The 23,351-nt window shown below is 43.8% G+C and overlaps 1 protein-coding gene across 1 annotated transcript in view; it reads left to right on the top strand.

Moving 5' to 3' along the window:
• The window catches only part of RAI14 (retinoic acid induced 14), a 107,839-nt gene that overhangs the window by 29,986 nt on the left and 54,502 nt on the right, over nt 1-23,351 (top strand). The window contains exon 2 of the mRNA XM_080933846.1: nt 20,754-20,884. Coding sequence (XP_080789972.1) covers nt 20,754-20,884 — 131 coding nt within the window. The remainder of the gene's footprint in view (nt 1-20,753; nt 20,885-23,351) is intronic.

Genomic DNA, 23,351 nt, shown 5'->3' with positions numbered 1-23,351 from the left:
AACCAGTGCTCCTTAAGCCCGGTCCGCATGAGAATTCTACTTAGCTCCCGTGGGAATTCCTGCTTTGCAGACAGCCCTGGGACTGCTGTTGAGGTCCTGTCTGAGTGACACTTTCCTTCTGGTTTTCCTTCTATCCGTTTGACTGGAGCTTAGAGAACTGGCCATCTATTTCATTGAAGTTGCTTTTTTGAGGTGACAGGCCCTGGTAGACTGGAGAGGAGGGTCTCCTAGGTTACCAAACTTGTGTTTAATCAATGTGTTCCTTTAAAAGGGCTTGGGTCTGTTTGAATTGTGATGGTTACAGTTAAAGAAGATGCCATGAAGGAAAAAAAAGCACCCACTTCATTGTGATTTAAATGAATGCCTACTTTTCATTCTTGCCTATAACTAGTTAATACCTAATTGCTTGCACAGCTCTACCAGGGAGAGGATGGAGATTCCTCATTCTCTAAAAGAGACTGGATTTTTTTTTTTCACATAACGTATGGAAATGTATTTGTAGATAGTTTGCAAAATAATTTGAATTATTTAGATTTGTGCCACTATAATGAAGCACTCTTTTCTGTCATTGGATGGAATCCGTTGGTAGTTACACATGCAAGACCAGAGTGTAGCACTGTGGATTACTTTGAGAAGCTGGAGCAAAATGGGTGCGGATATTCATTATAACCCTGATGGAATGAAGTCATTCTAAGCTTGGTAACAGCAAGAGCCAAGATCCACTCTCATTAGAAAGCCCCAAATTGTTATTGGCTAGTAGAAGTTGTAATGACTGCTGGATACTACTCTTGTCAACTTGATCACACCTGGAATTAACTAACACTTGTAAGGGTTTCTTTTTATCAATGGAGTCATCTAAAGTGGGAAGAGCCAGTTTTATTGTGGATCTGTTGAGGTGAGAAGATCCCCCTTTAATCTGGGCAGCCTCTAGAAAAGACACAAAGGAAGCTGTCTCTGTGCCTGCTTGCCTCCAATCTCACAGGCAGAGACATGAGAGCCGCCTTCTTTGGGATTCTGAAGACCATCTGAGCCATCCCATCTTGTGGACTGAGCAACTACTGGATTCTGAGACTTTCCACCAGTAGACAGGTTGTTGGATTAGCTAAACCACAGCCAGTAAGCCGCTCTAATAAACTGAAAATATGTATGTGTACGTATTATATGTATAAACATCAGTTCTGTTCTTCTAGAGATCCTTGGCTACTACAGAAGTCAGGAGAGCTCATTCTGTCCCGGACCTCATTCATAGGCTTACGCCAGACTGAGATAATATTTGTAGCCAGATAAGCCACTTTCACTTATTGCAAGCCTCCTGCCTCAGAAATAGAAGCAGAAGATGTGGGCTAACAGAGCATGACCAGTATCGTGACAGAAAATTTTTACCAATAACCAGATGCAGCAACTGAAGAAATGTAGGAATATACAGGTGTACATGCGTATATGTCCATGGAGGCCTAAGGTCAAGCCTGAAGTGTGGTGTTCCTCAGGACCATGCCGTCCACCTTGGTTTTTGAGAGTTGTCTGTCACTGGGATCTGGCTTGCTAAGTAGGTAGGCCTGCAGGCCAGAGGGCCCCAGAGATCCCCTGTCTTTACCACTCCAGTGCTGGGATTACAAATGTGTGCTGTCACCTCCAGCTTTTTACATTGGCTACATCTTCCTTCTTGCACGGCAGGTGCTTTATGGATGGCGCCATCTTCCTTGTCCCAGAAAATATCTTACAATATAATTTAAAGAATGAGAGTCTGTCTAGCCATCTAATGCTATGAAAGAATCCTCAAAACTTGTCCCTGGTTCTGTGTTAAATCAAGACTGGTGCAAAGACTCCAGATAATGTGTGTAGACACATCATTATTAGTAATAGAATTTAAACCTTACTTCTGATTGGCTTCTGAAACTCCATTTTTCTAGGGAATTAGCCCACATGTAACTTGACTTTTATGGATTAGCTGGCAGAATAGTAGTGATGGTGTGCCTTATAGTTCTCTGGAGTAGCAGATCCAATAGAATATTTATGTTGAGAGAGTGAGAGACAAGACAGTGACAGAGACAGACAGGAGAGAGAGAGAGAGAATATGTGTTTACTAGAATGGCTTACAATCTGGTCCAAATAGTCCAGTGACGCTGTCTAGTAACTGAAAGTCCAAGAATTGAGTAGTTAGTCCTTGAGGCTGATGTCTCAGCTGGTCTTTAGGATATGAATGAATCCTGAGGAAGTAGGCTCTAATGCCAGTGAAGGAATGGAATTTCGGGTGATAACGAGCAAGAAGGCAGAGAGAGAGAGAGAGAGAGGGAGAGGGAGAGGGAGAGAGGGAGAGAAAGAGGGAGAGAGGGAGAGAAAGAGGGAGAGAGGGAGAGAAAGAGGGAGAGAGGGAGGAGAGGGAGAGAGACAGAGAGAGAGACAGAGAGAGAGAGAGAGAGAGAGAGAGAGAGAGAGAGCGCTTCTGTGTCCTTTAAATAGGCTGCCATCAGAAGCTGTGGCCCAGATTAAAGGGTGAGTCTTCTCACTTCAAATAATTTAAATAAGAAAACTCCCTCAGAGGTGTACCCATCTGCTTGGGTTTCAGTTAATGGATTTAGTTATGTTGACAAGCAAGTATAGTCATTACAGAAGATAAGTTAGTTGTTGGTTATTTTTAAAATAGTTTTGTAAGAACACTTGTTCCTATGGAAATATTTGCCTGGTGTTAAGTAAGAACAAGCAATTTTTTCTTTCTCAGAGATGCTATCCAGTGCTCTTATGTTTTGCTGAGGTTCTTTATGGCCGGAATCTTACCTAAGTGGCCCAGGTGAAGCTCAGTAGGGCACTTCCCTAAGCAGGCACAGGGCCCCAGGTTCAATTCCAACCATGTACTGCTTGCTGTAGGGCAACAGGAAATTAACATATAGACGGGTTTCTGACCAGGTTCTTTATATTTCTTTGCTGATAATAACCTTAATATTGAGCAAGAAAGAAATGTCAAGTTAATTAAGGTCTTAAAATCACTTTATGGAATGTTATGCGTCCTATAAAATAGCAGTTTATTGCCTCATAAAAGTGCTTTTAATGTATTAGAGAGGAAGAAAATAGGACAAAGTAGTTACAGTAGGGAAGGAAAATTGATGGGAAGTAAAACATTAACTTTTAAATACAGTATTAAATTATGGATACGCATGTTAACATATTCTATCATGAGGTCATATTTAGTTTTTAAAAGCCTTACAGATAAAAATGGGTCCTGTTGCCGAGCATGATGTACACTTGTAATTCACTGTGCTTTGATGGCAGAGGCAGGTGGGATGCAAGTTCAAGGCCAGCCTGCCTTATAGAGGGAGTATCGGACCAGATCTAATGCAGGCTGGGGAAAGTTACACATTGAGGAAATATGCCCACATACACATATTTAAACTACATTATCTTTGCCTGAATAAAAAAAAATAAACATCGTTTGGAACAAAGTAATACATTAGGGGCTGAATTTACATTTTTATGGAAATGGTACATTTTTTATAATTACAAGTTTTAGATAAACTATGGTATGAGATACTTATGACTTGTTTATTTATGCACCTGCTTATGTATTTTCGAATAAGAAATAGGAGCAGGAAGGTTTGCATTTTCTAGGCTATTTGTTCTCATATACTGCCTGTCTTCCTGTTCCTGGTACTGTTACCCCAACCAACCAACCAACCAACCACAGAGCAGCCAGCATTTTCTTGCTAGCATTTGGAAACAATGACGTAAGGAAGTTAATTTTCACATGCTCTGATCATCAAACTTTCTCTGTAATTGTGCTTCTCTCAAGAGAGGACGGTTGGAAAGCCGAGGTTGTACTTGTCTGGGTGAACTTGGCACTGATTAAAAGCCGGGACAGTTGGGGATTAATTAAAGTGAAGAATGGCCTGACCTTCATGGAGCCAGACTTGACCCAGGAGGCTTGTGCTGTGGAAGGGGGTCCCCAGTGCACAGCCATCATCCCTGGAGTCTGGGGAAGGAGTCTGTCTTCCTGTCTGCTTTCGGTCTCCCAGAGCCTGGCTGGACAAAGAGATAGTCACTGGCCCTAGGAATGAACTCCACCCGGGAGACAAATTAGGAAAGAAAGACAAGCCCAGGAGTGCATCAGGCTGGGGTGGGTGGCCATACCTACTGCCAAGGAAGATACTTATTGTCTTCTTAGTAGGCTCTCTGTCTCCTGTGTACTGAGCTAAGCTATACCTCATAGCCCAGAGCCTTGGAGAAGGTTACCTTTCTATACAGGGTCAGGAAACCACAGACTAGGGTGTAGTAATATACACTTATGACAGTGCTATGGACCTGTTGGGCGAGCGTCGTAAACTTACCAGGATGGGTTCTTCAGAATCTTTTAAAAACTGTACGTGTCTGAGTGTGCCACAGCATGCGGGCTAGATCAGAGAACAGCGTGTGAGCTGTGGAATGCAAACTTAGGTCAGGCTTGGCAGTGAGCGCCTGTAAGTCTTTCCTGCATCTAAGAGTGGGGGCCAGGCTCCGTTGACCCTGCCTGTCTTCTCAGCACTGTGCAAGCAGAGGTCAGAGCATTGGAAGTTCAAGACCCTTCTTGGCTGCAGCAAGTTTGAGGCAAGCCTCTCTGAGAATCCGTCTCAAAACTGAAAAACAAAACAAGAAAGCTTTAGTTTTTACGAATTATTTTATGAAATACTTAGCCTGTTGATACTTGAAAATAATGATGAATCCCCATTTTATTTGGAAATAATATTGGCAAAACGAGCTCTTCCAGGCTGCCCCCCCCCCCCAGCCCTTTGCCTTAGCCCTGAGTACTTGGTCTGAGTACATGGGTATTCATTGTCTCTGTTTAGAAGCACCATGTGGCTTGCACTTGTGTTCCCGAAACACAAGCTGTTCGCCTTGATTTTATTGCCTGGAGCGTATGTTAAAAACGAAAAAGACCCAGATGATTTTTTTTTTCTTTTTACTATATTTTATTTCTATGCTTTTTACAAATTAATTAGAGGATGAATTATCAGAACAAGACTGGGGAGTCTCAAGGAGCCAGGATGCTGGAGGAAGTGCTACAGAATCCCTCCCACCCCTGGAATTTAGCTTCCCAGGGCCCTGGGCTGGGCTGGTCTCCCAAAGACACTCAAAAAGAAAAAATAAAAAAAACATCCGCTGGATGAATGAACAGCCCAGCTAGGACCTAGTGCCCTATTTTATTGAGCACAAACATTTAACTGTATTTAAGAGGGAGCTGCTTTCCTGAGTTCTCTCCAGCCCGTGGGGTGTACATTCAGAAGGAAACCAATGGGAAGCTCTCCAACCTCATTTAAGTCCCCTTTCTCCAGTGTAGCTCCAGTCAGCATCATCAGAACACCTGAGCAAAGAGAAGAGATACTGTGTGCTTGTTCACTGTCTGTTCTGCTTGGGATCAAGTGACAAACCCCCTGGAATCTGGAGGTGGGAAGGAATTTGGGGTTTATGTTGCACAGTAGGCCTTGTGAACAGCACTACTTAGTGAGGTATAGATGTGCTCCTCCGGGGTGGGGGTCCATCCTGGTTGTTTCTCTGACCAAACACTGGTTCTAAGAATGTGTGCTACTCTCAGTTCCTCAACTTGGGGCTCTTCCCTCCAGCTAAAGCCTTGACTAATACCGCTATTCTATATAGTAGGGCTCATCTAACAGAACGCAGACAGCCATCCTGGTGAAGGTGTCAGCAGACTGGCTCTGGTCTGCTATATGATGGTGTCAGGTTGATCCCACCCAAGGCTGTTCACCCTGTACCACTTCTCCATACTGCCATCTCTTTCTAGGCCTTGCCAGTAGACCTCAGGCACACAGTAGGAGAGAAGCCAGTGAACTGCCTTTGTAGCTGGGCAGCTGGCCAAAGAGATACTAGTCTTCCCTTCTTGCAGGCACCCTAATCTCTATGTGATTCTGTTGATTGCCCTCTCTAGCTGGAGGCAAAGAGCTTGGAAGCTGGGAAATGCTAATATGCCCTGTTCCTCTGGCATTCAGGAATGCAGAGGCTGCTTCTGGCAAGGCCTGGCTCTCTTACTGCAGTAGGTTTAGCTCTGGAAAAGACCCTTGTATTGAAGGTAGTGTGGTTTCCACCGCAGCAGTGTTCAGAGCTTTGGGAAGGAGATTGGATCACTAGGCTTGTAACCCTGTGACTGAATTCACCCACTGATGGACTCGTTTTATGGTGTATTGAAGGTGGTAGAAAGTTTAGAAAGTGGGACCCAGTGGGAGGACATAGGTTACTTCCCCAAGTGAATAGATTTTGTTCTGGGGCCAACCTTGAGATGAGGAAGGTGAGGCTGACCCCCTCCTTCACCACGCTATTAGGTCTCTCACCACTGTCCAGAAGCACCACATTTGGGAACCATGGACCAGAACCCCCCACCCTCCAAACCATGAGTCAAGATACATCTTTTCAGCTTTAAGATGATATGCTTTTCAGGTATTTTGCCACATGACAGATAAGCTAAGACAGTTAGTTACCTTCTGGTAACCTCTGGATGAGATGAGTAGCCTTTATTTTTGAAGGTAAGTCCACAGTAGTCTTCATTCTCTGCTTCGGCATTGGTGACATCCTAAGGCAGTCACTAGAAGATTTACTCCAAGTGCTTCAAGTGCCACAGGAATCTTACTAGAAGAGAAAGCACGTAGGTCTTGTGCAGTCACGTGATCCAAGCGGCCCCCCACAACCCAGCCCTGTCCACACAATTCCCTTCCTTGGCGGTTACCCTGTTCTCTGCCTCTATACAGCCCAATTGCTTTTCATACAGGTTTATATATTCATCTCTCAATCCACAGACCATCTACACAACAAAATTACATCAAATAGACAAAGATACAAACTGCCCTTCTATATGAGATACTAGACCTATAAAATCCTCAATGTTCATAGCTATTTAACGCCAGTTAATATTGCCTGGGTCTAGCTGGTCCTTGGGAACCTTCATCTTGCAACAACATCCCCCTGTCCTCTGACCTCTGAGACCTCTGCCTTCTCTCCACCTCCCTTGCCCCACCCAGTCACTGACTTTCCTTTATTTTACTAATTAAAATGGGAAGGTTCAGATGATATCACCTCTTGAGTAGTGACTGGACAGCCCTTCTTGGGGAAGGGGAATTAACATTAAAATCCAAACAGCTTCAGGACAATCTACAGGAATCTAATAGAGGAATTCTTTTCTTAGGTTGTCTTAAGAGCATGTGTGTGTGTGGGGGGGGGGTATTTTTCTGATTGCTGAATGATGTGGGAATGCCCAGCTCACTGTGGGTGGTGCCACCCCTGGTCAGGTGGTACTGGGTTGTATATGAAACCAAACTAAGCCAGCCTCAGAGAGTGAGCAAGCCATGTTGCTCCAGACTCTCTGCTTCAGTTCCTGCCTCTAGATTCCTGCCTTGTGCTCCTGCCCTAGCTTCCATTGAGGATGGATTACAACTTGTAAGCTGAAGCAAGCTCCTTTCTTTCCAGAGTTGCTGTTGGTCATGGTGTTTGGCACAGCTACAGAAAGCAAACTAGGACGGCCACAGAGAGCGTCTGGCTGGAGACATTTGGTTGAGAGAAAACATGTAAAGTCTTTAAAAGCAAACTGTCTTAGGGTTTCTGTTCCTGCACAAAACACCATAACCAAGAAGCAAGTTGGGGAGGAAAGGGTTTATTCAGCTTACACTTCTACATTGCTGTTCATCACCAAAGGAAATCAGGACTGGAACTCAAGCAGGTCAGGAAGCAGGAGGTGATGCAGAGGCCATGGAGGGATGTTGCTTACTGGCTTGCTTCCCCATGGCTTGCTCAGCCTTCTTTCTTAAAGAACCCAGGTCTACCAGCCCAGGGATGGCACCACCCACAATGGGCTGGCCCCTCCCCCCTTGATCACTAGTTGAGAAAATGCCTTACAGCTGGATCTCATGGAGGCATTTCCTCTGCTGAGGCTCCTTTCTCTGTGATAACTCCAGCTTGTGTCAAGTTGACACAAACCAGCCAGTGCACTAACATAGTGTTGCTTTACTTAGCCTGTTTGTGCAGAGGAAATGGTGTGTATATCCCTAGCTCTTGTGTAAAATACTACAAATGGACAGTGTACAAAGCCAGGCTCTTGTCCTGGTTGGTCATACAGTTAGGAACGTAGTGAAGAATTATTATCCTTGAGTGGACTAAAAGTGATGTTATTATTTTATTTTTTATACTGTATAATATATGTATGTATATATGTACTTATGTATGTATTTATGTACCTGGAAGTTGGAGAGGTGCTTCAGTGGTTAAAAGTGCTTGCTGCTCTTACAGAGGACTCAAGTTCGGTTCCCAGCACCCACATGAAACCGCTCGCAACACCTTTTACTCCAGTTCAGGGAATTTGGATGCCTCCGGTTTCAAGAGACACTTAAACACACATGCACATAGCACGTCTTTGCACATAATTAAACATTTTTAAAAATCAAAATGTAAACTATTATATGTAATAAAAAACTAGAGCACATCTTGACGTTCTTCCAAATCTCTGAGTTTTAAGAATCTCTTCACAGAAAGCTTTTAGTCAACTATTTTTCCTTCTTAGTTTGGCCTAATAACGATTACCTCATTCCACAATCTGGCTTATATTTCAACAACTGAATGTCCTAAATACTATTTGGCATTTGTAAATGTGTGTGCTAATTTGGAAAAATGCCTTTATTACAGTATAAATCTTCCAAGTAACTTTAAAAATTATGCTGCGTTCCTCATTTTGAAGACCAGAAAATGAGAACCCACTTAATTTGAAAAAAAAAAAGAACCCCCAACTGCTATTCATCTTCTCTTGTAACTATTTTGCAATTTATTAAAATAGTATTTTAGGAAAATTAATTCTCCAGGGTTTATTTAAGTGGCTAGAATGTAATAAATCAGGGTGGAATTTTAGCATGTAGGCATGAGAGGTCTATATTTTGTCTATACAGACTTAGCGTCAGCCTGTAACACTGAGTTAAGAACCCGATATGGGTCGAATATTCTGTGACATCACCAGTCTTAATTCTGTGCAGGCTGCAGGATACCAGTGGGCTAGTAACAACAAATGCTTCTTCAGCACATCATGTCTACAACCTCAGCACCAAATGTTTTAACACATTAACTCACTCAGCCTCACAGCAGGTCTCTGGGGTAAGCAGTTTGAAACTCCATTTAAAAAAAAAAAAAGCAAATAGATTTAACTCCACAGTAGCTTAAAATTCTTTAGTGGCAGACATTCCTTAGTAAGCTTTTTGCTTTTGTAGATGGAAGCTTCAGTTAAATTCAAATATTCTCATGGAAAGATGGATATTTAAAAAAAAATTGTGGTAACAGTGAAACAAGGTAGGAGATTCTTTATTGCTACACACACACACACACACAAAGTAACAGTTTTAGTGTCTGCTATATCTGGATGTCTAACTTTTCTGTACAGTCCCAGTGTTGGAAAGAGCAGTTGTTTTCTTCAGCATGCAAAAAGGAAATGGTTAAAGCAGGTGGGCCGTGCAAAAACAGTAGCAGTGCAGGATAGAAGGGGAAAGGTGGAACCTTGAGCCCGGCTAGGACTTTTGAGAAATTAAAGGGGGTTTTATGAGCTCAGAATTAGCACAAAAGTCTTGAACAGTTTATTCTTAAAGCTTTAGGAGCTGGACATGGGGCTCGCAATTGAGGGCCTGCCTGCTGCTTTTGCAAGGACCCAAGTTTCCAGCCCCTAAGTTCAGCAGCTTAAAACTGCCTGTAATTCCAGTTCCAGGGGACCCAACCCCCTTTTGTGAATATCCACACATTGCTATGAGCATGAACACATAATTAAGACACAAATCTTTTAAAAATCCTATTGGGACTCTTGGGCTTTTCTGAATTAATATCTGTCATCCTTTGTGCATAAGATTGCTATCGCTTCCAAACATGCTGTTGAACAAGGGCAGTGAATGGCAGGAAGACATGGTGTCATTAAGCCTGTCACTCTCCTGCTCTTAATGTAGACCCATGGCTATCAATTTCACGTTTAAGCTCCATGTTTATTTTATGATGTTATGGGTTTTTTTTTTTTTTTTTTGCACCCATCCTTTCTGATTTTGCTTCTTGACATTCATAACAGTTCACATTCATGTATTCTTATTTTTCTTATTTTGATTTGCTTCTTGATCTTGAACAACTGGCCCAATTGGAAAAACCCAATGACAACTATATAGGTGTGTTTGGGCAGAATCAGGCACTGCCTGCACCTGTCTGAGGGGGGTCCTGTGTCCGAAGGACTGCCAGGCAGAGACAGTGGGGTCAGCTTAGTTCCTCTGAACTCTGCTTACACAGTCCTCTGTTGTTATGTGGTATTTGGGGAAAGTTTGAGCCAGCCTGAATAGGAAAAGAAGCCTTTGACAATAACCTCCCCTGGGAAAGCAATAAGGCTTTCTTTTCCCTTGAAATAAATAAAAATTTACTAAATGTTGTACCTCAAAGTACCACTCATTTAAATATATCTTTTGTTTCTTAGTTTTGCTTTGATTCATATATCATTTATCTTCTGGATGTTATAGTGGTGCTATCTTTCTGTCTTCTTTTTCTTTTCCTTTTAAGCCTTTGAGTCCAGATTTCTTTCTCAGTATTCAGTCTACATGTTTCCAGTATGTTTTAGATTTGGCCTCTCCCTATGCTATTGTCTGTCTCTAGGTTGTTCTTAAGGGCTGGGTCATGGGCATGTTTTTTTTTGGGGGGGGGAGGTTGTTGGTTTTTGTTTTTTCTGGTTGAACATCCACTTGGTTTTTATTTTATAGGAACAAATGTGTTCTGATTACTCAAAGGCCTTGTCTTCCAGATTGCTGGAGCTTTTCTTAGGAACTTCTTGCAGGCACACACTTACATAGGGAAGGGTATGTTTGTGTGCACTGGAGGAATGAGGCAGAGTCTGCTGGAAGATACAAAGCTGTTTGTTCAAATATCTCAGTTCACACAGGGAGGACAAAGCAGGAAGGAAAATCTCTCCCATCATTCTGTGTTGACTTTAGAAGTCTGGGTGCCTGAAGAAGATGTGCTTTGAGGACAGTTGCAGCTGGAGGCTCTTACCAATGGGACTGATTCGGTGGCGGTGGTGGCCTTGAACTCATGGAGTGGTGACCCTCTCCTGCATGATTGCCTTCAAGATGCACCAGCCTTGAATGTCTGCTCAGCTGTCCTGTGTTTACTGTTGTGAGAATGATGGGTAGCACCCGTCATGGCGGCCAAGAGGAAGCCAGGAAACCATGGCCTGCTTTCCACCACATACATAGCCCTCTGACTTGGGCCCTAGACATGGAGGTGGTTGTCATCGTCATTGTTGTTGGGCGCTTTTCCCCAGGGAGACAAGAATACAGTTTGTTAGCCTTCCATATCCAGTGGCTGTTTTTCAAATTTGTCCCTTCGGACCTAAAACTACAAGAGGCATCCCACAGTTTCTAGATCTGGTACCTTCCATCGTTCCCTGTGGTGATGCAAATGATCCCTTTTTATGTTAAGTCCATTTTACTGGGAAACTGATAAATCATTTAAACCTGTTAAGACTTTAATGAGTTCTCCCAAAATTTATACCGCCTCAGTGGTTTAAAAAGCAGCGGTTGATTCTCTGGGCAAGCAGAGTTGCAGAAGCTTCTGGACTTGCGTATCATCAGCAGATCCGACTCCGGTCCTCGGGTGTACATTGTGAGCGTTAGTATCCACTAAGCCTAGAGAAAAAGGACCATTATTTAAAATAACAATGGAATTTCCCATGGGACTGTGGGTAATGACCAAATTAGCTAGCACTTCTGAATGCTTCAGTCTCAGCCAGATACTATTTTACAACTCTCCGACCCATTTAGTTCTCACAACAGCCTTTTTTATTCTCTAAACGAAGCACATAAGGGTAACTAATATAACTTGCCCAAAATCACAGGATGGACTTGGCCGTGTGCGATGATCCCAGGGAGGCTGACTTCAGGGTCCTCGCCTTTGAGCATTATACAGCTTTTCAGAATGTTGAGAGTGACTTCAGAACTCTGGTTTTCCCCTGCTAGAGTTTGATTTCACTTGGAGAGAGGAGCCAGATGCTGCATTGTATGAGGGAGCTGTCAGGACGAACATACCAATATAATAACATTCAAATAGTTGCAGTAGGGAGGAGGGGAGATTATCTTGGGACTGACTTGAGGATGGATTTCTTTCAGTATTTTTTTTTTAGAAGCGGTGTGGTATTAGGTGGTCTGCTGAGTGTTTTACTCATCCACTGAATAAGCATCTACTTATCTCTGTTGGTGGCCCCTCTTTCTAGGTACTTGAGACAATGGAAAAGCCACAATGCTGGTCCTTAAGTACACATCACGGCTTTCTGTAGAAGTTGTTTCTATAGCAAGAGATAGTAAGTTATATGTCCTAGAACATAGAGTTCCAGAGTTCCAAGTATGATTATTTTAAATGATTTCATTGTTTTTAATGGTCTAGTAAACTCAGTGGTTTTAAAACGAGCGGGCAAGTGATAGATGCCTGACATTTAGAATATGGTCAAAATCCACGGTCCAGGACACACAGTAAAGCTCTGGCTTGGTTTGTTTAGACTTTTCTCCCTGCAGGTGATTATTGTTTTCATCCATTTATCAGCCAGAACCTAGTTGAGTCATAAGATGTAAGGCAAGGCTCCCCATCGGGCTCTGAAAGGGGCCAGCTGACCTAAGAACTTCCAGAGGTTTTTCCAAGTCTCCATATCTGCCAGCGTCTCTAGCTTTGCTTTCTCTGTTGCTCTCAGAACTGTGCTGTTGAAGAGTTGGGCTTTTCTGGACCTGCCTGGGAAGCCCTGTGTCCTCCGGGGCCTGGGGTGATAATGATGTCAGAGGGACATCTATGCAGACTCTTCTGAAGCCGGGGACAGATGAGATGGACTGATAGTGACCCGCTCGCCAGTTGTCTCTGCTGTTAATAAGCACTGACCTCTGCCTTGAGCATCAGGCAGAAGTAATTTCTCGGAACTAGATGTTCTTTTTTCCCTTGTGGGTGGATATTGAAGCTTATTCTGGGAGTATAGAAAGGCTACAACAGATATGTCCTTGCCTAAGAACTATAAGTGGTCGGTTATAAATAAGTCAGTAGCATCTTTCACCTCCCATCTATTAAAATATCCAGACTCCTTAAAGTTAATCTCTGGGTCTGTGGTCAGAACTGAGTAGTAGAATGTTTGCCTTGTGTGTAGAGGGCCCAAGCTCAGATTCCAGCACTACAGAATTAATAAGCAGGTAACATCTGAGACACTCACCATTGTGTGTGTGTGTGTGTGTGTGTGTGTGTGTGTGTGACTACTTAAATCACTTAATGAATTCTGAGCCCCTGTTGCAAAATGTATAGAAAATTGGAATGGTGACCTAAAGCTTTGGAATGCCGTCTAGAATCCAAACATAGTTGCTTCTATTTTAGTAGGGTGATTCATTGCAAAGTGTCCAAATAGGTCTACCCAGTGGCATCATGGATCAATATGTAAAGTGTGTTATTAGCAACTATGCTTTACAGTTTGGGAAAATTGCAACGCACAAAGTTAAATGAATTTAGGGCCAGGATTGGAACCCAGCTAAGCGCAGTGCCCAGGGATTGAAAACTAGCACGGAGTAGACCAGAGAGGTGAGTGGACGCTGCAGTCAGCCTCCGCTCAGGGTGACGTTACCATGGAGTTCTTCATATTGGATTAATTTCTGCTCCCAGTCAGACTTTCAGGGCTGCTTGAAAACTTCCTTTCCTCAGTTTACAAAGATTTCCATTCTTTCCTCCCCGTGAGCTCTTGGGAACGTGTGTGTGTGTGTGTGTGTGTGTGTGTGTGAGAGAGAGAGAGAGAGAGAGAGAGAGAGAGAGAGAGAGAGAGAGAGAAAGACCACTGACTCTGCTTGCTTTGACTTCTTCCCAGAGGCATCCCAATCCCATACCTCTGCCTCTCTATCCCTCTCCTCCTCCTCTTCACCATCTCAGAGGCAAACACAACCCTCTTAAAGATCAACCGCCCGCCTCCTCCCAGGCCCTCTTGTCAGATATCTTGTGGCCTCCCAGCCTCCCATTGTTCTTTATCTTCTGCCCATTGATTTCTGGCCTGACTCAGTTTCTTGATTTGCTTCACCTCCTTTTATTATAAAAGTTCTTCTTTGTTTTCCCTTTCTGCGGAGCTGTTACTTTCTTCCCTTAAGAAAATCATCTGTGCTGTGACCGAGATTGCATTATACACGTCCTTTAATCTTTGTGTGCCCTGGTTTTCTTATGGGCAAAATTAGCTACAAATATATTACTGGCCTCATGGAATCATTGTTGATATTAAATCCTAATGTAGTTATATTTTTTTTAAGGTGGTAAGAAGTTTTTAGGTTTTTTTGTTTTGTTTTTTTAAGGTAAAAAGTATTATTCTCTCTGGGTGTTCATAGAAAATTTTCATAGCATCTGTCTAGAAAACTGGACAGTTCCTGTGTGTTTCTGCTCTCAAAGCCAGGGGCTCCCTAAAGGACAAGGCTATTTTTATTCCCAGGACTAAACATAATTGCTAACCTTAAATTTCATCTCCTCATGTCAGTACGGACATCCGTAGATGAGTGGCTGAGACCACGGAATTAGATGGAACGAATTTTCTCTCTGAAGGGTGAAATTGTACTTCCTATTTTTAGACTTAGGTTAATCTCAATGCAATCGCATGTTGCATGATCCTATCTATCTATTTATTTGCAGCTCTTGGGATCAAACCCGGGTGCTAGGCAAGCATTCCACCAGCTCGCCACAACCCCCCAATGTATTTAAATACTGTGTTTTAACACTGCTGGGCTCTGGTAGGAGTCTGGAGAAGGTATAATCGCTGCCCAAGGCAGAAGAATGACTAGAGAAGGGCTTCATCCATAGCAGTGTCCAATGCAGAGGAAAGAGAAACGCGCTGTCCAGTGATGTCTGTTGTTGTGAAAACTGCACTGGCAAAATCCTGTAAGGGAGAAACTTAATTAAGGGTCATGCATGGGTCAGGAATCCAGTACACCATCCCAGGCTAGGCAGGGAGCTTGAAGCACTCACAATCCACGGTCAAGAAGGGAGAAGGAGTGAATCTGTGACTATTTGTATTCTCTGCTTCTTCTTCTTCTTTTTTTTTTTTTTTTGCACAGTCCAGGACTCATTGCCCAGGAAATGATGCCTCCCTTGGCAATAATATGTTGAAGACTGTAGGCAGGATGACCTGCCTGGTCTTGGAAGGAGGTGTTTATAATTATCTGTGTCCACAGCATAGCGTTCAGCATTGGAAAGGCTTCAGGAACCATGGTGTAGTTCAGCAAAGGGAGGGTGACACACTTTGAATAGAATAGCAGACACAGAGTAACCTAGATGTGTGCATAACCTAGATGAAATGTAGGGAAGGCAAACTCATTCCTAAATGGGTGTCTCAGCCGTTGCCTCAGCGTCTCTTCCTAAAGCTTCCTAAAGCTCCTACAGTAGGAGAAAAGACAGGTACTTATCTCATGAGGTAGTAGTGATCCAGGATTTCCATGGATGATAGAGAGAGCAACCTTTTAAGGCTTTACTTGGACCATCTGCTGAAAGCATCTGCATCTCCAACCCGTGCTGTACCATCTGCCGATTGCACCTGCATGTTTCACTATGATTCTTCTTCCTTTACCTGAGCATCACTCCCTGCATGATCTGGTTCAGCATCTGGTCCAAAAGTGTACTTGCCTGACTGAAAGTTCTCTCCTTTCTATAGGGTTGCTTCTCTGTTTCACACTGCCCTAGGGGACACTAGCTCTTATTGCTGGCATGCTCCTGGTGATGTTAGAATTTATCTTTGCAAAGTTATAGGAAGGCCAGTAAAGGCTATGCTGCTCGTGTAAAGGGAACTAAATAAAGACTTGTTGGAGGACTCAACAAATGTTAGGGCTTGTCTCTCATATGTATAGCAAACATCTGTACGTTCTATCACTTTATATCTAGTAGGTAGACATCAGTAAGTCCTGGCTATTACAGGGAAACTTTAGGGAAAGCTAGTTAGGTCCATGAAGCTTGCCTGTTTATTATCTGATTTTAACATTTTGAAGTATGTGTTGTTCTTCTGTTTTTCCTCCTCCTGGATAGCATGAATCTGAAACCTTCCCAGTAAAAACACTATCTGTCTTCTACCTTTTCCTTGCTGGTTGTATTGGCAAAGCAATCTGGTCTTCTCCATAAACTGGAAGGGAAAAAGGAAACATTTCCAAATATAATCTCTCAAATAGACTTCCTCTGATGGCTGTTCCAGGAGACCCATACAAGAGTTACTTCAGTTTGCAATGGTTTGGGCTTTGGCATCTTTCTTAATGACTCCAAGAAACCATCATTTTTTTTTAATTCCTGGCTCACTTCTGTGCCAGTGGACTACTTTGCTTGGGCTGATATATTTCAAGATTCAAGCCTGCCCGCTGGCCAGATGTCTGTGACCACTGGATTTCTACTGGTTTTTCCGTTTTCCATGATTAAACCAAAAAAAAAAAAAAAAAAATTGATGCCATGTCTGGCCAAGGGCAGATGTTGGTTGCCAAAGTCCCAGCATTCATCATGGTGACATTCTGTTTGCTCTCCTGGATGGAGACAGTCAGTGCTTTCAGGGGCTAAGAGGAAGAGCTGTGAGCAAGTAGGTGTCATTTGGAAATGATTTGATAGCTAGGAGACTTACCGGCCAGCCACTGAAAATCTCCTCTGTGATATATGAACAGGAATGTCAGGAGCCCGAATTGTGGCTCCGTCTTTCCCACATGCAGGCCTTCATAGCTGACACATTACACATGTCTCTGGAGTGTAACATATGGCTTCCTGAACTTGCAAATGTGGCCTCTTGCTCTGTTGAAATAATGTCTGTTTAAACAGTCTCCTAGAAAAGTGAAGCCACATTCAATAAAATAACTCCATGTCCAGGAAGTGTTCTCTAGGGTCCCTTAAAATGTGATTCCCAAGGAACTTAGTAGAAAGTGTGCATTAAGGTGTTACCTGCCTCTGTATCCATAATGGACTGTGGGATTGTAGCTGTACACGTAGATGTTTGTTGCAGATGTTAAAAGATTTATGGAGTAATAGGTAAACAGGGACAGGGCAGATCATCTAGTTCAAGAGCAACGAGCTCAGTCTGATGGTATAGACCCATTGCCCCAGCTAGTCCACAGGCTAAGGAAGGAGAAACATGGCGTTAACGCTGCCCTGGGTACAGATCAAGTTCACCACCAGCCTGGACAGCTCAGTGAGACTCTTTGAAAGTACATACACATTTTGTGTGTGTACATGAATTTTCAGGCAGCCTATGGCTTCATCACTATGTGGGTTTATGAATCTTGCAGAAGATTAAGAGCTAGGTTTTGGCAACAGGTTTATCTTCATAGTAGACATTAAAACAAAACAAAAGAAGAAACAGGTGGGAAAGTGTCCACCTAAGCATACTGTACCCATTGTCAACTTAATCAGGCACTGACCTATGCAATATTTTTGTTCTGTATATGGGAGAGGGAGGAAGAAAAATGTGATTCATTAATTACCTATAGGGAAATATATGTGAATATCCTACGTATCTATAGATCTAGAGAGATAGACAGACAGACAGACAGACTGACAGATTCTAGGTATATAGTTATACCCACCTATACCTATAGATCTACTTATATAGATATAGAGTTATATGGGTAGGTCTATAGATATGGATATATAACTTATCAGGTAGTTACCAAGTGAGTGTCTGCTGAACCACTAGTCAGGTTGCAGAACAGACCAGGGCCTCTGTGTTTTTCTCACACATACATTTCTCACCAGATCTAGCACTCCAACTCCTAACCACCATCCTAACTTTTACCCCATGCTGTTCTATTTTATGCCATTCTATTTCTCCCGAATTTCTCTTTATACACACACGGCCATACTAAGTGGGCTTTGAGTGTTGAACTTAACATCTCGCACCATTTATTTCTGATAACCATTGGCGCTGTTCATCATTGGTTGCCTTGAGACTTCCCTTGTTTGACTGAGCCCTAATAATCTTTTTGGATATTTGGGCCATTTATAAAATTTGTCTCCTTTGAGTGGTTCTCTTACCATTCTAGGGACACATTGATCATGCATCCCTGAAGGAAGGCCTACTGTTTGCTAATCTTTTGTGGGAGACAGACTCGTTGCATTAGAATGGAAAATTTTCCTCTTTTTCCTACCCTGTCCCTATTAAAGCCTTGTGGGGGACAAAACTGCTTCCAGTTCTCTAGCCAGCCTTGACATAGATTCTGAATGTCCCTGAATGGAATCAGTGAAAATAGTTGCTGAACTTAACAGATCCCTAGGATCCACCTTAAACTCTGGGTCAGAATCTTCAGAATCAGACCAGGACTCTAGACTCAACCAGCACCTAGGTGTTTCTCATGGGGGAGACACTGGGCCCACCCTGATTGAATTTATGAGGTTTGGCATCTTCGTTGTGAGGAAATCTGGGGAAAGTATACACAATTAAACATCTTGGGAAACTGGCCTTCTTGTGGAAAAGCTAAGGAAGTCAGATTCATTCAGGCCGTAAATGGATTTTTAAAAGACTGTAATATGATTTAATTGTTTGCAAGAGAATGAAAAATTTTTTATTATGACAGTGCAAATATTTGCTAAGTCAAGAGAGATTTAGATTAGTCACGAGGGAGCACATACTAAGCAATTCTCCAGGCACCAGGGATGTAAGAAACAAAAACTGCAGTTCAGTGCCTTTAGGAAACTGAAGATTTGGGATAAAACGAACGAACCAGACACCCCCTCCCCAACAAAAGCAGGCTGCCATATTTCATCTTGTCTAGACAGTAGGCTTTAGTGAGCTGAGTAGGTGGCCCCAGAGGACACAACAGAACAGAGTAGCAGAGAGAGGTCACTGGGAAAGTCCTGAGAGCCTGCAGGACCCTGGTCAGCTTTAGAAGTTGGTCACCATGTAGGTGTTGGGTGACGGAAGTGATCTAAGGACGTGGCTTCCATTGTGATTCTCCAGTAAGAAGTAACCATTACTTGTATGTAGCCCAGTGTGTACCTTTACACTCGCGAGTTTCATCAGGTATTCAATGTGTCCAACCCAAGCGCCACTGGTGTCTTTTCTGTTAGCGGTGTCCCTCCTGTGGAGGGACAGGAGACACTAGGATATGGTTAGAGAAGAGGAATTGGCTTCTAGGTTGCTAAGAGCGATGATACCAGACTGCGTCTCAAAAACATGTCCCATGCTGGGCTGGCTAAGGAGATAATATGGGAGGGGCTTCCTGAGGAAGATGAACTTGAGAAGTCGGGGTCACTTTTCCAGCTCTGCTTCCCAATTGGCTGTGAACTCTCCCTCCATTCAAACTCTTAAGCTCCCTGCCCTGTCTGTGCCCCTAGCCTTGCCCCCTGCCCATCGTGCGCCCCGGGCGCAGCGTTGCAGACTGATCGGTGTTGCAGACTGTTAAGCGTCCACCCACATAGGAGAGCCCATCTTCTCTTTGATTCATCTCCTCAAAGAGGCTCATAGAGCCAAGACCAGGGTCTCTTCAGACCTCAGGCAAGTACCATTGCTGTATCGGAAGGGGATGTCCTCCCCAGAGAGCCGCCTGGAATTGATTTAGGAAACCCTCAGCACTGGGTTTTTCCACTGGAGAACGAAAGGCCTTCACAGCAACAGAAAATCCTTTCATGTGGCCTTGGCCAGCTTAAGTACTTTCATCCCAGTCCTTTAAGATTTCACTTTCTTCTGGTCGGCCCAATCCAGTTTTAACTTAGTTTAAGTTAGGGAAGGAGCCTACAGGACCATACTTTTCCATTTCAAAATAACGTAGCTAGAGGTCACTGTCCCTCAGTCTGCTTCAGCAAGGCGTTCTCTTGTTTATAAAATGGACTCTGGGAGAGAAAGCAACCGCTGCGTGTTTCTTAGTGTGTGCTACGGTTAAGTGACTCTTAGGCTGGTCAGGAAAGCTGGTGTCCCCCGCTGTGTGCTCTTGTCTTGCCTTCCATGGGAAGCATGGTTTGTAGTGGGTTTAATGCCCCATTCAGTGTTTGGTAGTAAACTGTCGCAGCAGGAAAGTTAGTGGCATTGCCCAGACAAACCTCAATAAGAATACAATAGGAAGTGATCCTAGCAAGCTGCTCAATAAAAATACAGTCGGAGGTGCCCAATCATCCGGGGACCCGCACTCTTCCATGGGGTACTTAGTAGCGGTTTCTCAGAGTTTTAAGAATAAAGTTCCTCCATTGCACTGGCTGTTTGCCGTGTCCTGACTTGGTCAGAGACATTTTTTTTTTTTTTTTTTGTGGATAGCGGTGCCTCATGGAGTCAGTAGTCTGGGCAGCTCTGAGAATTCGGGCCTGGTACACAGGCCAGAAGGAAGAGCTCCTGCTTACGGCCTTGGCAACCTTGAACTGTTGGCTATTGGTTTTGTAGCACAGTGCCCTCGAGTGAACTGTGCACTAGGTCAAAGGCCTGCGTTCTCAGGCGCCAGCTTTTGAGGTGAGCTAGCCATGAGCTAATAAGTAAGCTGGCATGTAGTCCTGCTTTGTCTTCTGAAGGGTATCTGGAGGAAGTGACCCTTTGTTGGATCATGGCATTTCATTAAACTGTTGGTGCTTTCTTTAGGTTGCTTTCTTGGGTGTTCCCATGGTGAAGAGTTTTTTGGTTTTTGTTTTTTAAGCTGCTTGCTTTGAGCAGGGTTTTATGCCCAGCATGGCTGCTGTTGCTGTGAGCAGGGTTTTATGCCCAGCATGGCTGCTGTTGCTGTGAGCAGGGTTTTATGCCCGGCATGGCTGCTGTTCCTCATCCCTCTAACCCTCTGCCTTTTGCCCCACAGGCAAATGAGTGGAACAAGAATGATGACCGCCTGCTGCAGGCTGTGGAGAATGGAGATGCTGAGAAAGTGGCCTCACTGCTGGGCAAGAAAGGGGCCAGTGCCACCAAACATGACAGCGAGGGCAAGACCGCGTAAGAGACAATGTTGCTTTGTTAAGGGTTGGGAGCATTTCAGTGGTGGAGCATCTGCTACTCTGGGCTCCATCTCCAACACCATAAGAAACAAAAAAACAAACCCCCAAATTTTGACTTCCTCATCAAGGGGAGTTTGACCAGTGCTTTGGGGGCCTTCAAAAAACTATTGGCGACCTCTTCCTAACCCCATGCTAAAATGTGTCTGGGTCTGTTTCCTTTCCCAGCCAACTTCAAATCATACATTGAACTTTCCCTTGTGGCCATAGCTGTTCCTGGAAACAACCAACCGTTGCACCAGAGAACAAATAGCACCAGGGTTGCAAGCAGTTGACAGATGGGAAATAAATTCTCCCCTGGATAAGAAACAGCACAGCTTTCAAACCTTACAGCTTGTAATTTGTTAAACCACTCTTTAGCAGAGGTTGTGATTGTAGTAAGGTTTTTGCTTTATGTTTGCATGCATCAAATTCCTGCTTGCCATAATTAAAACTGTCTGTGGAGGGGGGAGGGGGAGGGGAGGGGGGAAGAGAGGAGGAAGAGAAGAAGGGGAGGGGAAGGGGAGGTGAGGAAGAGAGGGAGAGGAGAGACAGAGAGAAAGAGACGGGGGGGGGAGGATAGTCATAGTCATCTTTATTCTGATAGTGGTATTGAGATCAGTGACTTTGGGCCACCCAGGCTTCTCATGTGGATTCTATCATACTTATGACCTTCTAATCCTTGAGCCTTACTCTTGTTTTTGTTCTTGTTGAGACAAGGACTCATTGTACTAAGTTCCAGTTCCAGTTCTCCTGGCTGTCCTGGAACTCACTATGTTGACCATGTTGGCCTTGAACTCAGACATTTGCCTACCGCTGAATCCTAAATGGTGGGACTAAAGGTGTGTGCCACCATGCCCCACTGAGCCTCACTTTGGGGGTCCTCAGACGCAGCTGCTTGCGTGCCAGTAGCTTCCATGGCCAGAGATTCCAGCAGCTCTAAAAGAAGTGTAGGTGTGGGGTTGTTATTGGCTGGTTTCTGCAGTTGGCGGCTGGGGCACTTTTCTGAGGATATTTAGAAGCGGAGCTGGTAAACAGGGCTTAATGCCTGTTGTTCCTTCAGTCCCAGGCCTTGGCTACCCCTGGGCTATGAAGGCAGAACTGAATAATTACAGCAGAGGCCATACGGCTCACAGAGCCCCAAGTCCTCATTGCCTGGCCCTTTTCGTAAAACCTTCATTTTCCTTTGAGTTTAAGTAAAGCAAATGGGGTATTTGTCCTTATCTCCTGTTCCATAGAGGCAGAGCCTCTTCCTAGGAACCATGGTATGTTCATGGTTAGCAAAGGTCCCAGCAAGTATGGCGGACTCATGCTTGTAGGGATTGTGTATACAAAGCTAGCACAATCCTCACCCACAGGAGACATTCAAGAAACCATTTCTTCTTTCTCACTTGAGACTAGTAGCTCTCAGTCTTATGCACTAGAGTTGCCTATGGTGCTTTAAAAAGCTGTTCTGACTCCCTGAACCTTGGTAGGCCTGGAAGTCTATTCTCTTGCCCTGTCATTTCTGGTGTTCTGATGTCTCTGGTGGCGGCTGGTGCCTTTTGTAATGATCTACTGCGGCCTCCTGCAACTGTTCCCTGTGTCCCGGTGTCTGCATAAGACGGTCTTCCATAGTCACCCCAGGGGAAGACAAGAGAAGTGTATGACAGCTTTAACCAAGACAGCACTCACTAACATGAAGACAAAATTTAGATTAGCAACTTAGACACAGGCAGGAAGAAGACCTTACGAAATTTGTTCCTTATTTCCTACTTATTCTGTTTAGAATAGATGGCCAAGATGACCACGGTGTGGTCTCTCTTTTCTATTGTGGTAAAAGGCGCATCACATAAAACTAAGCATGTTAATGATTTTTAAATCTGCAGTTCAGTTTCACAGTGAGGTTCATCGCCCTTAAGGAAACTCTATCCCCAGGAGGTAGCCATTCCCAACCTCTCCCCTGACCATCATTGATGAGTTTGCAATCTCTCTGCATGTGCCTCTTCCAAATATGTCACATAAACGCACTTATGTATGTAGCCCCTTTAGTTAATTCTCTTGGTGTATGCCCAAGGTCCGTCACGTTTTACATGTGCCAGAGTTCATTCTGTTCTTGTACTGTACACAGAAGCCGTGGGGATATCCCTGCTTCCATTTTACGAAAGATAAAAGCAAGGCTCTCCCTGCCTCGATCTCTGGAGGCACCCCCACTTGGAAGTCAACTTTGTCCTCCCCCTAAAGGATCCTTACATAAAACGTGAGAAGAACTAATAAAAGGTGATCTCTTTTCCAGCACAGGACTTTCTAGATGTTACCACCTGCCAGCACTTCATGCTCCTGCTCAGGATACTTAGTTAAAGACTGAACTTGTATACTGGTAACAGTAGAGTTTAAGATTAAAAGGCACAGTGAAGTTAAAACTTATTTGGCTTTATATTCCTAGTCCA

Source organism: Micromys minutus, assembly GCF_963924665.1.
Source record: "Micromys minutus genome assembly, chromosome: 20".
Classification (NCBI taxonomy): domain Eukaryota; kingdom Metazoa; phylum Chordata; class Mammalia; order Rodentia; family Muridae; genus Micromys; species Micromys minutus.
The sequence above is the reverse complement of the archived record's forward strand: the minus strand, read 5'-3'. Positions and strand labels throughout refer to the sequence as shown.